Consider the following 17690-nt stretch of genomic DNA (forward strand, 5'->3'; position numbering starts at 1 on the left):
GCAGTATAAATAAACTTACTACATTTTTGTAGGAAATTGCAAGGAATTAAAATAATAATGAATCCCGACCCTCTCCAAAAATCTGTTCCATTCTGCCCGGTCTCTAGCATCCTCTCACCATCTGGACACCTTTCTGGTGACCTTACGTTCAATATCTAGTGCTCGATCATCGTTTTGACTCAATGTCCACGTCTCCGCTTCGTATACATTTATTGGTAGTGTTAACGAGACATTCAAGGTACACAAAACTATCAACTTGTTTGAAGAACTATTCGCCAAACTGAGTTGTTGGCAAAGGGTTTCTTGATGGGTCTCTAGTGGCAACCATGTAGGTACTTTGTCTTCTCGTGATTAACAGTCAGGCCAACTCTCTTTGCAGCTTCCTACATTTCTCTTTTACTGCGACCCACAATATCAACATCATCAGCGAATCCCAACAGTTGTTTCTCTCTATAAAAGATCGTGTCGCCCCTTCTTATTCCAATTTCTCGGATTGCCTTTTCCAGTACGAGATTAAAGAGTAAGCATAGTTGAGACCTTGTTTCATTAGAAAGCTCTTGGACAATTTTGTTCGTATCCTAACAGATGATGTTATGTGTGTTATTGTCATTTGAGTTAGACGTATGAGTTTCTCTGTTATCCCAATTTCCATAATAGCGTGAAGGATCTATTAATACTGTCGTACGTCGCTCTAAAGGCAACAAACAGATGGTGCGTGTTGATGTTATGTTCAAGGGTCTTCTCCAGAATTTGCCACAATGAGTGAATTTGGTCGATGACCTTCCGGGAGTGAATCCATACTGGTACTCGTCGACCACTTCCTCAGCATTTGGTATGCTGTACAATATATTGACCTGTATTTTGTACGCTGCTATTACGAGAGTTATTCCTCTGTAGTTATCATACTTGAGGGAGTCGCTCTATTTGTATAGTGGACATATTATTCCGCATCACCATTCTTGAGGCATTTCTTTCTTCTCCCGTATCGATCTGATCAATATAGTTTCAACCATCTTATCTCCGCCTTTCTTATATAGTTCGCTACTCAGATTTATTATTTTTTAGCTTTCTTATGGCGCTAATAACTTCTTGTTCGGTAGGGGGTCCTGTTCTAATTGGTTGTAGTGTTGGGTCTAGATAGGTCTTGCTGTCATCTCTTGATTGGTGTTAAGTTTCTTCTTAGAGTGTTGTGTCCATCTATTCAGAAATGAGACCTTGTTATTCATTATATTTCCCTCTTTGTCTCTACAGTTTTTAATTCTGGGTTTAAATACTTTCCGTGTCTCATTGAGTTGTTTAAAGAACCTTCCTCATTTCATGTTGGTTGTTCAATGCCTCAAGGTTCTCGATCTGTTGCCGGCTGAATTGTCTCTTTCTTCTCCAATGTATATTCTTTTCTCCCTCTTTAGGGCCCTGTACTCTTCTTTGGCTTTCCTGGTATGGATTGTTTTTAAATAAACCTCATTATTTCTTTTTATTGCTGCCTGGCATTCTTCATCAAACCACTTGCCGTTTTTGTCTCGCTTCATTACTCCCAGCACCTCTGTCGCCTGTGTATTTATCTCTTTGGATCTTACTCACAGGTGGTTAATATATTCTAGACTGTTGATATTTTCTTTCATCAATGCAGTCTCCATTTGATTCCGATATTGCTCCGACTTATGTTCGTCTTTTGACGCCTCAATGTTCAAACGGTTTTTAAAAAACTATATAATGTAGTCAAAATGTGGAGTTGCTAGTTTGTTCGGGCCAAAATGAAAAGTGTTTATAAAAATATCTTGCCTTATTTTGGGAATCTAAGTATGGAGCTAGGTCAACAAGTCTTTGTCAACTATAACACTTTTGCTTCAACAAGAACCTAGTACTTGACGGGAGTAATGACGTTTAGTTCTTTTCAACAGTAACAAAGCTAAAATTTTTGCAAGTAAAAAAAACAATAATTTATGTCAATAAAATGTTACATCTCCACGATTGTTTATGCACTGTCTAACTCTGCGAGGCATGCTCTGGATGAGATGATCAATGATATCTTGTGGAATCTCGTCCCAAGCTTGCTGTCGATGACGACGAAGTTCCTGCAAAGTGTTTGCTGCTCGTGATAAACGCCTTATATAGCGATCCATCATATCCCACATACGCTCGATCGAATTTAAATCAAAATAGCGAGCAGTCCAGGAAAAGTTCTATCAGTTTTTTGTATAGGTTCTTTGTATCCTGCTGGAACATGATGTCAAGACGTTCATTTAGCCTGGGTATTACAACGGGCTGTAAAACCTCGTAGATATATCGATGTACATTTAATATGCCAGGGATGACAACTAGAGGTGACTTATACTCCAACGATATGGCACCCCATACCATCATACCAGGTGTTTGGCCGCCGTGACCTCGGGGGTAAAATCTAAACTGCGACGCTCGAAACGGAATCTTCTTACCATTACCTGTCCATTATTTTTCCACAAACAGAGCCGGTATTCGTCGCTAAACATTATGTGATCCCATTCATTTATCCAACGTTGTCTTTCTTGGCACCATAGAAGTCTGGCTGTTTTGTGAAGTTGCGTCAAAATAAGACGTAACTATCCGCCTCAGATTTCTCATCCAGTCAACACCAATTGCAGCCAAAGATCGAAATATGTCTCTAAGACTCATTTGTTTGACTCATGTTTTTCAGATCAGACAATCCATGCTCGAAGCACTGTTGAAGGGTTTCAATTCAATCTTTGACCAATTTCACGAAACGGAATACCTGCTTCTTGCAGGCCAACAGTTCGCCCTTTCTCAAAGTCAGACAATTGGTTAAAAAAAGAAACAACGTTCACTCACCAATACCCTTTACTTTGTCATGCAGTTTTTAACTTTCCTGTTACAGATTATCTTCACAATTTTTTGTGTATCGATATGATGTTTTTATTACCAACGTTTTATCCAGTTGTTTTGTTAAGATTCCAGCTTGGACTCATCTTTTTCGGGGTATTGCAATATTTTTTGGCACGTAGTATATAGAAGGCAACATCATATTTCAGCTTCCTGGTTCGATTGATTTTAAAATTATTTTTATAAATATAATAATGGGTTAAGCTTTCCGGTATGAATACAGATAGAAGAATGTTATTGCGGTAAGAATCCGTACGAATAAAGAAATTTATGATTTTTAATTTTTGTTCAATGCTTATATACTAAACGTTGAAACGGTAATTGGAAAAACTACCCATCCTTCTGTACTTATATGTGCAGTAGAAAGTAGGAAATGTGAATGTGTTGAGGGCATATGGAAATTATTGCCATACGAAAGTTGCTTCAAAGAGTTCCCCACAAATAATTTTTTTTCTTTGTTATATAAATAAAAAATGAATCGTCCCTTACAGAAGTAAAAAAGCCATGTATCTAATTCTTAATTTATTCTACAATTCTTAAAATGTTTTACCTATATGAATCAACTTTAATTTTAATGTCTTCCATCAAAATTACTAACAGTAATTTAATGTACTTTTAACTGAACAAATACAGTTACTTACATCTTTCAAAACAAGATTGGTTGTGTACGTAGCATAAAACCAAACATAATAGTGTATAAATAACGATCAGTAAAGTTCAAGCTATAAAACCCACAAATCAGTCTACATTTTTTTTTTCTTATTTTTGGAGCACTGACACATATTTACAGTTTCAAAATGCCCCGTTATTCGTATTGCGTACTATGTATTTGTTTTTATACTTCTTTCATGCTTCATCAACACGATCAAATTGTATAAAAATATTCAAATCAAGCTTTCAACCATTTGATTACTTTTTAAAACGAACCTTTTGTATTTCTTTATTTATAAATAAATATCCAGTAGACCGTTTAATTACTACTTCTCAATGAATATACGTGTTGATTAAGAAAGTGTGTATATTTGCACCAAGAAACACGACAAAAAAGAAGGTAGAAAAATTAAACTTGACTTTCTACGAAGTTGATTCGTTTTATGTTTTCTGAGAACGCAAAGAAAGTCTCGAATGGCGAAATGATAACATGAAACAATCCGTAGTTATTTTTGCAGTGACGAAACGATTTATTTGATTTGTAGTGAAAGCTTATCAAACTAGTTAACTGAATAATCAGCCTTAAAAGAATTTGAACACTATTTTGTGTAACATTTTCTCGGACAACTAAGTTTTAGTCATACAAAGAAATATATTAAAATAATCCTGGTAGATTTCGTTTAGAGCACAGAATAGTTATTCGAAATTCAATTCAAATGAAGCATGACAAAACCGGCATCGATTAAGTAGTGGAAGGTTAAGGTCTGCGCGGTTCGTCGGTCATCAGAAGAAACTTTCTTCTCTCTTTGAAACTGTGTCATATGACGTCAATTTCTTGTGTCATTGAGGTCCTGTTATGTCGGGTTGAATTATTTTATGTGCCAAGTAAATACAATCAACATTCCCGGCAATCTTGACATGGATTAATAACAACCAAAATAATGCTTTTTATGTCACAGACGAATTTTAACAAATACTTTCACTTTTCAGACACAATTTTGTAATTTTAAAAGCAATTAATGCTTTTAATTTATTAATTGAATATAAAAACGAGTTGTTTCATGCAGATTCAATTCGGTCGTCTTTAAAAATTTTAACCACGAAACTAATAGTTTTCTACGTTACCGTAACGGATTACGCTTTACGTTATCTGGGTCAAGTGTAAACGGCGTAAGACGGAGGAAGAAGAAATTGACCTAAATTCTTCAGTCGTTCCGGTGCGGCGCAAGAAAAATTATAGTATCAACATTATGTACATTTTTGTAACAGTCTTTTATTCTATCCTATAACAATCATAACTCCCTATAAATTTACGATAAAGTTCGGTTTTTTAATTGTTTTTTTTTAAATGTAGGTGCTTACCACAAAACGGTATTCCCTCGGGATACCAGACCCCATTGTCGCATTGTCTTCTAGAAGGACCAAGAAGTTCAAATCCTCGTTCACAAGTGTAAGTTGCTATTGTACCTGGTCCTAGGGTTTCATTTGAAAATCTAACACTGGAATGTGCCGGAGCACCTGGAAATCTACAGTTTTGTTCTTCGCCATTTACACCTATAAGAAAAATAAAATAAAAAATTAATTTTTTCAGTTATATTATTTAAAATGATTAAAGTGAATGGAAAATAGAAAAATAAGTAAATTACTCTGTCAATATAAAGAGCTTTTAGTTGTAGATTTTAGTAAAAGGGAAATTTAACATTTACTTTCACCATAAAATGTTACTTTATTCAGATTTAGTTATATTTGTTTATTTTAAGTTTCACGATCATTAAATTTTGTATTTATTAATTTCTAGCAAGAAATCAAGAAACATAAAAATCAATAGAATTTTAGTTTGAATGATATGAATGTAATTAAATCACTTAATAGTTATGTCCGAATAAGACTGGGCACACTGTTTGCTTATTACTGATAAAATATACACGTACATACTGTTTGTTCCTCCTATATGTATACAACATATTCTATTTTAAATGTAGCCAGTTTTATGTAGTTGTTTTATAAAGTAAATATAAAAGTATTTTTTTGAAATTATCTGATAATGTACACAGAGTTCGTTGAAACACCGATGCTTTCAAGCTTTCCTACTTCCGGTGCTTTCATACATACATTGTTATGACGATATAAGCAATAATTTTAAAATACAGGGTCCTCCACTGAAACTTCTTTTTTCAGCGGTAAAAAATTAAAGAATTTATTTTACATTTTAAAATTTTCTTTTATTAGCATTATGCGCTAACATGGAAACTTTGATATCAAACTGTTTAAAAAGAATATTTGAAAAGCAACCGGTGTGTTGTCTATTTCATGAGGAATATTGTTGCTCCCAGAGTTACAGGACGGCTGTTAAAGATCGATTTGAGGTAGTCCCATAAACAATCACATGGGACTAAATCTGGCTGATAAGTCGCTCTGAATTCGCCCCATCTTGCTGAAAATATATTTCATCAACAGCAAAATTTTCAAGAAGTGGCAGAAAAAAGTTGCCAAGCATGGTCACAACGCTCCGAATTTGCTGTTACCGTGATATTATCCTCTTCGAAAAAGTATGGCCATTAATCCCAAACTATGACCTGATCCGAATGGAGTTAGTTACCTTTTATTGATACCGCTCCAATATGGCATATTTTATTTGTTAACACAACCTGACATATGGAAATGAGACTCATAACTGAACCACACAACTGCGTCAGCAGGCAAAATCTCAAGGAACGTTTGGCATAGCGCTTATCGTGAAACCAATTGACGTTCAGAAAGTTGTTGTGCGACTACCATTTCGCATGGGTGAACGTGTAGGTCATCATTAAGAATTTGGCGAGTTGAACGATCTCACAACACCAGAGCAACTGTGTGTTTTGAAGCAGAGCATCGTGGAGATCATAAAAATGAAGCTCGGACTGCGTCGATGTTTGCAAGTGTTCCAATAGTCAGTGCTGCTCCTTGTCTCTTGCGGGACACATTTCCAACTGCCCTAAAAGCTTCCACCCACAATAACTAACATTTTGACAACTGACGATGTTTGACAAACAAATTCCCTCACCAACGTTTTTGACTAAAAACACTACCGCGCTACAACTAGCTCCAATCATGCCACCACGTTTGATTGAAGAAAGAGAGTTTCAATGCCGGGCCCTGTATTTGAAGTATTTTTGGAGTATGGAGATAATGCAGGATTACTACGAAAGATTTTTTAAAACGCTATATTTTCAAAACTATTATACCTACAAACATGAAAAAAAAAAAAAAAAAAATTGGAAACTCTTCAAGTTTTTTTTTTTGCACACTCACAAATGTTTTATGTGCCCCCCCTGGCTCACACGACGTATATCTAGCCGATAATTCAATTCGATCCACACATTTTGTAGCTTCCAAAGAAAGAAATCACAGGTCATTAAATCACTATCACGTACAATCCGGTGATGCGGAAATTCGTCGCTTATCTTTTGCAGCATATGAATAATATCTCTATTTGCTTGATTAAATATTTAAACATGGTAAGTTACTTGTACCTAAGAATCCATATGATGTCATTCTTGGAACATGCTTTGGACATAGAATTATCTCTGAAATCCGGTTTTACTTTTGGTAGCTATGTGATTTGCAATTTAAGAAGAGCTGGTTTCTAGTAACTGCACCAGCATGTGTAATTGATATGCTATTGAGTTGCTTTATTACTCTCCATATACAGGGTGTGCCACGACGTGACTGCCACAGTTTGGGAGTATGTTGCTATGTTGCTTTCAACCCGTGGATTGGAAGAGGTTAAGCAGTTTCTTGGCCAGCAAGGTCACCAGACTTTAATCCCTTAGATTACTTTTTATGGGGAAGACTAATTTAGACTTCTATTTTAGACTAGTAGCTAGAATTATGGATGCCGCAGAAACTATTCGTGTTCATCCTGAGACTGTTAGCTGAGCTACCTATAGCAACGGGGTGGACATTTTGAGCAACTAATTCAATAAAGCTGTTTCTTTTTAAATGGTCTACTACTACTTATTTAAATTTTCAAATGCTTGTAGCTCGGTTACGATAGCGTCTTGTGTGTATGTTCATTAGACATTTTTGACTTGAAATCACCTCAGCAACACACTCCCAAGCTATGGCAGTCACGTCGTGAGACATCCTGTATATTATAACATTTTCTGATAGTACTAAAATATACGAATCCAATGATACCTCGCATACAAATATTGGTTAATTAGTTTTTATGATAATACTTAATAAAAATTCAAGAAAAATGAAGCGCGCAACTTTTAAAGGATGCCCCTCCCCTTAGATTTTTCGCAAGACAGGCAATCGATATGGATAGATCCGTATTTATGATGGAATATTTTAATACTAGCTTCTTGAGATTTCTTCCTCTTAGGATTCTCGGACTGATTTCGTGTACTGTTTACGTCTAAAGCAGGGCAAACTCTCGGGGAACTAGAGAGTATCAGAGTGCCGCAAGGTCTGAATTTAGGTTGACTTCTTTTCATGATTTTCATTAATTGAGTTGCCTGATCTCCTTTTAACTTAAGCGGGTAGTTGTCTTTTCACTCGAATGTGGAACGCAAATTGTGCTGAAACTGAAGACAACTCTGGAATCCAGAGTTATCCAGAATCTGGATAGGGTAGCGATGTATTAGATTTGAACATCTGTTGTCTCAATGTGGAATTCCCATACCGTGCCTGCATACTGACACGCGGTTTCATTAACATTGAATAAATTCCACAATGATTCTTAAATACGATTTTGTATCGTTGCAACTACGACGGTAAGAACACTAAATTTGCGGCTGGTTTGTTTGTTCTTTTGGCAACTTTACCAATAAATAGTCCATGACCAAGATCATAATATGAAATATTAACCGGTTGACACGTAATCTTTTCTGATTTGTCTATTTGCTTATTTTATTGTTGATATTGTATTTAGTCTAAATCGTTGAACAGTGATTCCCCAGTTTTTATGCGTCGTCCCTGATAAAGTGTAGTCACATAGTTCTCTATGTTTGGACCTTATGTATTCGCAAAAGTTTTCCGTAAAGAACTTCAGTTATACGTGGACGACCTTCTTCCATGGTTGGTACGGCTTCCATTAGGTATGGCTAACTAACAAACACACGGAATATATGATGATGTCCCAATTCGTATGATCATATGATTTCAAAAATTCGATTTGATAAAAATGATATTAGCACCTAAATGCAGTTAAATGATGAACAAGAATTGAAATTTTACCAGTTTTCAGGGTGTTCGGTTGTCGCTATCAAAAATAGTAAACTAAATATTTATGGTGTTTTTAATTATTTTATTAAATATATTTCTAACAATTATTATCTTGTTTCCTATAGAACATTCTGTCACTCTTAAGCACGTCGATATCTTAAAAATTATTTCCTTTTATTTTTTTTCTATTAAATATCTGTTAGTATCTGTAAAGTGATAACAACCTATTAGTATGTATAAACCAATGTTTATTTACTTCCTATTATATTTTAAAAACAATCTAGAAGGCATCAACCTCTTTCATTAACATTCTTTAATAATTTCTTTGGAACACCTTTAAATCATTAACTAATAATTAACATTCTATCACTAAATATTTTATGACAATGCTATTTATTTCCAGCACAAAATAAATTTTTAACTTTTGTGTTAACTTTCATTCAATTTCTCTCTGTGATAGAAAATCTTACAAAAAAGTAAGCAGGTTTTTAACCCATTCTGAAATCATTATTTTATTTAACTCCCGTTAGCTTCTTTAAACATACAAGATTTTTTACCCCTTTCTTTTTCTTAATAAGAAGTGTATCAAATCCACTTTCAATATAACTCGTGACACTTTCCCGTTCCCAATTTCAATTCCATTGTGTCCCGTATCCGGTCACACTTGCACTTTGTCGGTAGCCCTATTTTTCCCCTCTACTATTCACTTCTTCCGTACAGCTCAAACAAACCTACATGGAACGTTGAATTTCCGGTTTACACGCCAGACAAAAGGTCTGTTCAGTTGATGTCTGGCCTCTCCACGTTATTCTCATAACACACCTTTAATGACCTTCTGCCGCACATTTCCTCTCCTTCTAGCCGTTTCGTTTTATTGGTGTGGCCACACTCTTCTTCTTCATCACGTTCGTGTGTGCACTTGACTCTCTTCTCTACTCTTCGACCACGGAAAAGCTCTTTGTAGGTCACCGGGACATGTGTGTAGTTAATGTTATTTAAAATCTACTTAATAGTGGTACCTAGTTCTTATATGGATTTTTATGTTTCATTTAATGCTTTAAATTTAAGAATTGCATGAAAAGTATAATATAATTAAAGGATGTTGCGATATGTTACAAACTACATCCGGATTATATTACTTTTTTGTTGCAATAAAAATGTAACATGGGAAAGCCTACCATTATTACAATTACTTTGTTTAATTGGGCAATTTATAATTTTCTTCTAAAACTTCTTATCAAACTTCTTTCTTGGACAAAAACAAAAGACCTTAGTTATTATTTTGATATTTAAATTCCACTATTTCAACTCCGCTTAAATATCATTTGAAATAATCAACTTAAAGATAAGATCGCTTAGCGCTACATGCCGTAGCGTTATAATATGTTATTAATAAAGAGTATTATCCCGTTGTGAAGTCTTAAACATTTATACTGTTATATCTCGGTTATTTCTATGATTTTCGCATCACGCGTGACCGTATTTAATTATAGTTACCTACCAGCGGATAGCCGTACCATTTTCTTTCTTGCTCAAAATCGAACATTTCTCACGCAAACCTATAACAATCGATGATGTTCATATTGTTCCGAGTATGTTAAAGGGCCGTGTTCGAACCGTATATATAAACCTGTTATGAAATGAAATTTGTAACGGTTTCTGTCTTTTTTATTTGCAACCCAACAATGAAATAATGTATAGATGAATTGATTTGTAATGTATTAATTTCAGTAACAGTGTGAAATAATGCTGAAGAGAATAACTATGATTAACATTACTGCTCATATTTCACGTTCCACGATTATTCCTAATAAATTTCATATAATTTAGGTAACGGTAACGTGTAAGATGCGAATAAAATTCATTACAGATGCTTTCTCATAATAAATCAAACGAAAAAAGGTTCAATAATAAAATTGACACGAAAAAGATTCGATTGCCAATTACTGAAGCATGCAAAAGCCAATTATGCATTGATATTAATCGTCTTGAAAGCACATTATGAGGACATTTTCATGAATTCCGATTATTATGCACTTAAAGGAAGTTAGCCCCCAATTACATAGTGTAGATTTGATTATAACAAGAGAAAATCTTAACCGATTTCAATGAACAATAGCTCATTCGAAAGCTTAATCAACGGTCAATACGAAAGTATTGACCGATGATTAAGCTTTACGCTGAAACGAGAAAATATTGCACGAGGTACACGAAAATAACACAAAAATGACCTTTTTAGGAGCATAACTTGTAAACGATGGACGTCATCCGATTCGCCATATTTTCTGCTATCGAAGTCACAAAATGCCCGATCTCAATTCCTTTCCGCTAACCTTGTACAGCCCACAGTGCTCAGAATGAAACCAGAATGAAATTCTAGCACACAACAAGAAAACGTTAATTTAGTTAATTACAGCACGGAATTCGGCACATTTTACAAACAAATTTTAGTATAAAAATTGTAACAATTTTATTCTTAATAATATTGCACTTTTACTTTTACTGTTGGTAGAGCATGGAATTCGGACATTTCAGAAAAAAAGTTTTAGCAAACTTTATTCTTAACCATATTGCTCTTTTACACTTTTGCTTTAACACAACTGTAGCTCCCCGATTTCGATGAAATTTGGTACAACCATAGAATGTACTAAAATAAGGTTTACCTATTTTTTTATACATGCGGTAAAAGCCCCTGAGCCGAGTTTTAGGGGTTGAAAGTTTAGGGAAATAGTACATTTTTGCCTATATTTCGAAAACGAAAAGTGCTATCAAAACTTTGGTAAATTCATCGTCGCAACCTTTCGAGAGGCGACACGTGTGCATCATAGTGTTCGGTGATTAAAGGAAAGTTCTTAAATTATCGTGTGTACGATAAAGGTAGCGACATGACCGCAAAGTCAATCACTTATACTACTTCCGATCAGGAAGAAGAAGAAGAAGATGACGATGATGAATGTACTCCATCAGGGAGAAAAAGACCACAAGAAAGACCTAAAAAGTCACCAAGGAAACAACCACCAACAAACTCACCAATCGAATGTGAAGGTAATCTCTCACAAAAATTTAAAATACCAACAACAACAAATTCTAAATCAACAAATGATTTACATCAAAATCAACAAACGAAGTCTACCAAAATAACTCCAATAACTGCGTTCAATAAACGGATCCCGAGCCAGAAGAACCACAATGCTGTCTTTTACGTCATCATAGATAACGAACTGTAACAACTTTAACCCCAGAAATGAAATAATAAAAACAAAAACTGGATTTCTCGTAAAGTCAGAATGCGCTAAAAATCAACTAAAATTAAATTTATCAAAACTACAAGAACAAAAAATTATTTCAAGCTTTAAAGAATCAAATTCAAATAACATCGAAAAGAACTACCAGCGGCATCATACTCAGCAGTAATTACTACTGCTGACCTCGAAATTACAGACAGTGATATAAGCGAACTGCTAATTTAATTACAAATTAATCATAGATTCTGCAAGAGAATTATATCCAAAATAACTCAAAGTCCAACCTATAAAATGAGAATAATTACCGGATGTGAATCGTCATATCAAAGAATACTAAAAGAAGGATTGTTCTATAAAAACAAGCATTTTTCAGTCGTTGAAAGTTTGGCTCCTACTCCAATCCCAGTTGCATGCTCTAAATGTAACTCTTTTCTGCAAACTACAGGCAATTGTAAGCAACCAAGAAAATGTGAAGGCACGCATAACACCTCATTATGCACATCAACATTGCCAGAGAAATGTAACTCCTGTGGTCAGGAGGGCCACAGTGCGTGGTCTCTAAAATGTAAAAATAGGTCAAAAGCCTCAATAGCTGGAATTCCAAACGTAAAAATTAAAATCTCAAATAAAAAAAGCTCAGACATCGATCCCGCGGTAAGAAATAAATCCAGAATACAACAACCACTTACTATTCATGATTATACAGCGTGTCCCGTATCTTCCGCATCAGAGCATTATACGGTTGTAGGATACATTATTCTGAAGCGATCTTTCTAATAAAATTTTTTCGAAATGTTTACAATAACCGCACGGGAACTGTTTAAAGGAACTGTTTTTCGTCCAATCAGCAGATCGCAAATCAGACTCAGGTAATCGGTGCCACCCTCGGCCGGTTCGCTACGCCGATGATAACTCGTTTCCCACGTGTACTCACCAATAGATTCGTCATGGAAAGAGAAATAAACTTTTTCGATGAATCAAAGTCGTCCGTTATTGGTCGTCGTTAAACAGTTCCCGTGCGGTTATTATAAACATTTCGAAAAAATTTTATTAGAAAGATCGCTTCAGAATAATGTATTCTACAACCGTATAATGCTCTGATGCGGAAGATACGGGACACGCTGTATAGTGGAAGCCTATAATAATAAAATAAACTAGCAAAAAAATCACAATAGACAAGGTGATCAACCAATTAAGACGAAGATTTATAGAAGCATATAATGTCGATACAATTCTTTCATTCTCGGGAAGCTACGTGTACATTATTATACTTGATTTGGAGAACCCTAACGCAATTTCACCCACGAAACCAATCAATGGAAAACAAGCAACAATACCACAACCTTCCAATGGATAATATCAGATTCCTATACTCCAACATCAATAGCTACCATCGGAAAGCTTATTTAATAAGTAACTATTTGGATACTCATCCTATACAGTGTGCTTTATTTGTAGAAACAAAATCCAAAGAACATATCAAATTTCAAAACTGGTCTGTAGTGGAAAAAATATCTGAAATCGGCAATGTTAATATCAGGGGAGGCTCTGTAGCGCTAATTCACCCATCTCTAGCAGTCAAACATAAAAATAGCCCAAGAATAACTAACAGATTAAACGAATGCACACATTATTCATTACCATTTGGGAAAGAAAAACTACACATTTTCCTGGTATATATTCACCCACATAATGGAATAGATGATACTATATTTATAAAAGCTTCACTAATAATCGATAACGCCATAATAATCGGAGATTTTAATATAAATAAGTCGAAAAACAAACATCTAACAAACTTCCTCAATCAAACTGGATACAAGAAAATAGCTACACCACCTACATTTATCATGCAGGCCAATACCAACACCATGCCTGATTTAGTAATAGGCTCACCAAGCATATATCTATGCTCTAGAATTAATAACAGATCTTAGTTCAGACAACCTCAGCATAGATTTTCAATTAAACACCCCACCATACTCCCCAATAGTAATAATAATGTCTATAACAATAACAATATCGAAAACCTAAACAATGACAAGGCAAATTACATCCATAACAATCCTGCTATTCACCCAGAGAACATATCATCGTTTATCAAACATCTAACGAAATCACTAGTATATCACTCCCCAAAAAGGAAAAAGTCCTATTACTTTTTCCCACTCCCTCCTTTTATCCTAACGTTAATTAAACGTAAAAGATGCATGTACCGAGAGTTCAAAAGAAATGAAGATGCTGACACCAAGAAGAGAATTAATGAGCTTAGTAAAAGTATTCATAAGTTAATATGGCAATTCAGATCTTCCAGATTTATTGAAGCTTGTAATAATATCAACAGAAGTAAGGGAAAATCTTTCTGGAATAATGTCAAAAAACTATCAAAACACAAAAAAAAACATCCAGCCCGTTTATCTTATAGATCCATCTGATGGCTCCAACTGTAACACTGATTTCGAAAAGGCATAAGTACATGCTAAATATCTCGAATTGATTCTCTTCCTTAGGAATGGAAATCTGGGACAGTATACATCTCGAAAAAAGACTCGAACCTACAAACGCCTTCTGGTTATCGTCCTATAACGTTGCTTCCTGTCATCGGGAAAATGTTTGAAAATCTTATTAAAAAACGACTGCTAATGTATGTTGAAGATAAGATTCCACATCATCAGTTTGGATTTAGATCAGGGAAATCCACAATACATCCACTAGATATTCTTACTTCAAATCTACACAGTTGTTGCTTGCAGCAAATAAAATCAGCAGCTCTTTTTCTAGACATACAAAAAGCGTTTGACTCAGTGTGGCATAATGGTCTGATTTACAAATTACACAAATTAAACGTTCCACCTGAGTTACTCAAATTACTGTCAAATTTTTTAAAAGATCATTCTTTTCGAGTAAAAACAAATGAAACCTTCTCAGATGAATTCCAAATTAAACAAGGCGTACCAATTTTCGCACTATCTACCGATTTATATATGCTGCAATATGCCTACGACACTGCACTAATTAATAGCGCATGGGAAGAAACTTGAAACAGCTATAGTAACATTAGAAGAAGCAACTAACAAAATAACTAAATGGTGCTCTTCCTGAAGAATTAACAAAACGCTTCAAAAACACAATTTCTAATACCATTCCGTAGGATAACAGATAATTCTCCTAATACATCAGACAGATGCAAATCAGTCCTTCAGCGAACATCAAATACCTGGGTATAATCTTTGACAGCAAAGTGAAGTTCCACATACACACAAAAAAGGCTAAAATGAAAGCAATCACCAGAGCAAAGCTGTTTAGAAGTTTAAGCTACAAAAAAGAAGACATTAACATCAAATGCGCTGCGCATATTTATAAGACTATTTGTAGACCAATTTTAGAGTATGCAAGCTTATTGACCTATGATAGCAAGCGATGCACACTAAGGAGTTTGGAAGTTGCGCTCTGAGGCTATGCATGGTGTTCGGTATGCACTTATGTGGGCGATGGTGACACTAAAACTCATAAAAGTATTGTAGATGCCAAACCATACGGTGATTTTACTGTCAAGAAAAAAGAATGCATCACTCATGTACAAAAAAGATTTGGACCGCGACTGAGAAACCTGAAAATAGGGGCTAAAAATCTTGACGATAGATGTTGACCGGAAAGCTGATCGACCAAGTCAGCATTTATTACGGCTTGGCCATTCGTCGAAACACGGATTCCATTGTGAAAATGCGGAATGAAATTTGGGCGACTTTATACCACACAATTTCGACGAATGAGAAGCCGCAGCACGACAGATGTCCTGTAGGCAAAGATTCTTGATGCTCTTGGTAGAGAGCTGCGGCTTTTCAAACTGTTGAAATTTATTCCCACAAGCCGGTGATGCAATGAAAGTTTTTAACGTCATTACGAAAATCTACGAAGATCTCACAAGGGATGATCTTCTTTCTCGTTGCCTAGGAAGATATACACAAAATGCAAATAAGAGCTTAAACGGAATCGTTTGATCGATAGCTTCGAAAACGATATCTAGCGGTAAAGTTATTGTTGATATAGCAACTGAGATCACCGTAATAACATTCAACGATGGTTTTCAAGGATTATTAGGGATAATGAACGTATTAGAATTAAAAATCGGTTATAAATGTTACCATTTTTGCGCGGAGACAAATGAACGCAGAGTCAAAACCGCTAACCGCTCAACATCTAAAACATTAAAGGACGCCAGAAAAGAACATTACTCAGAAAGAAGACAGTGCAGCATTGCCAAAAAATGGCAATTTCGTTTTACCTCATTCCACATCGCCACTTTGTGAATTAAATCAAAGAAAATAATAAGTGTTGTATACCTTTAGATGATGTATATGTCACAGGCAAATGGTTGTTTCAGGTAAATAGCTTTTTCCTAGTAAGATACTATCTGCCTAGGCAAATACTTTTATTCCATTTATTTCAGTCTAAATACTACTTTCCTAAGCAAATAGCATATGGCTAAAATATTTTCAAGCAAATAGCTCTTTAAACCAACCCAACCCCAGGAATGCTTTATTTCTTTAAGAGAGGCTGCAGGCTGCTTCACAGTCACTGTTTTCTGGGCAAGAAATGTCAAAATGCCAGTGCCAGCATTCGAAATTTCAATGCAGTACAAAAAGGTGTACTTCCTTCAAAAATAAGATGATGTGCAATAGTACAGTGTGTTAATTAATTATCGTACCCGACATCATCATTTCAAGTATGCAACCAATATCACAGTATTTATTTTATAACACGCGATTTGCGTACTGCAATACCTATAGTGTGATATTGGTTGCATACTTGCAATGATGACGTCGGGTACGATAATTAATTAACACACTGTAGATGCCATTCCAGTAACAATTGTCAAAACAAGTAAATTTTTGTATTTAGTATTTAAGTCTTCAAGAAATAAATTTGTTTTTTTTGTATTTTTATTAAACTTAATAAAAGTATATGAAACTGTTATGCATTTTTTGAAAATGATACGCAAATAATTTGACTCGTTTGACACTCATTAGTAGTGGTGCGTACGAGAGTCTCGTGCATGAAGTCTTGCGTCTCGTAGCAGAGTCTCGTATTTCCGCAAATAATATCTGCAATATTTCTGTAAATATTTTCGTATCTACACGCTGGAATTCCAGTAATGATATGTTAAAAGTACCTCTTGAAGGTAGACATGGACTTAGTGCATTGTGTCAAAATGTTGTTGATTTAAAACCATATGCCCTTGAGGACAAAGAATGGATACTGCTAGAAAAAGTGCATAAATGACTAGTCAACTTTCAAATACATTCCAAGAAACTCGGAGGAGAGAAGTACATCAAATTACCTATGGTGGTTGTATGTATCAATATTGAGAGCAAAATATTTGCATGGGACCGAAACGCAGATCGAAACGCTGACGAAGAGCAGCTTATTGTTACTTTTCAGGCTACGAGAAACAAAATATTAAAGCATTATCGTAAAACTAATTAGATTTATGCTGAAGTTTTAATTCTCGATTCGCGGCATAAGATAGAAGTTTTTGATATGACAAGATGGAGCCAAGAAATAAAAGAGACTTCGATTCAAAAATTTGAAGATGTATACAGGGCTGTAATTCCCCAAGTACCTATTTAAGTATTCCTTATTGCACTGAAACAGTAAGATTATGCATGATGCACTACTCATTAGTGACTTTTATTTAAGAAAAGT

General features: G+C 35.0%; 1 protein-coding gene across 1 annotated transcript in view; it reads right to left on the reverse strand.

Moving 5' to 3' along the window:
* Nucleotides 1-17690, reverse strand: part of LOC111429562 (uncharacterized) — a 122263-nt gene that overhangs the window by 87372 nt on the left and 17201 nt on the right. The window contains exon 2 of the mRNA XM_071198691.1: nt 4891-5082. Within this exon, the coding sequence (XP_071054792.1) occupies nt 4891-5082 (192 nt within the window). The remainder of the gene's footprint in view (nt 1-4890; nt 5083-17690) is intronic.

This window comes from Onthophagus taurus, chromosome 1 (assembly GCF_036711975.1).
Source record: "Onthophagus taurus isolate NC chromosome 1, IU_Otau_3.0, whole genome shotgun sequence".
Lineage (NCBI taxonomy): Eukaryota > Metazoa > Arthropoda > Insecta > Coleoptera > Scarabaeidae > Onthophagus > Onthophagus taurus.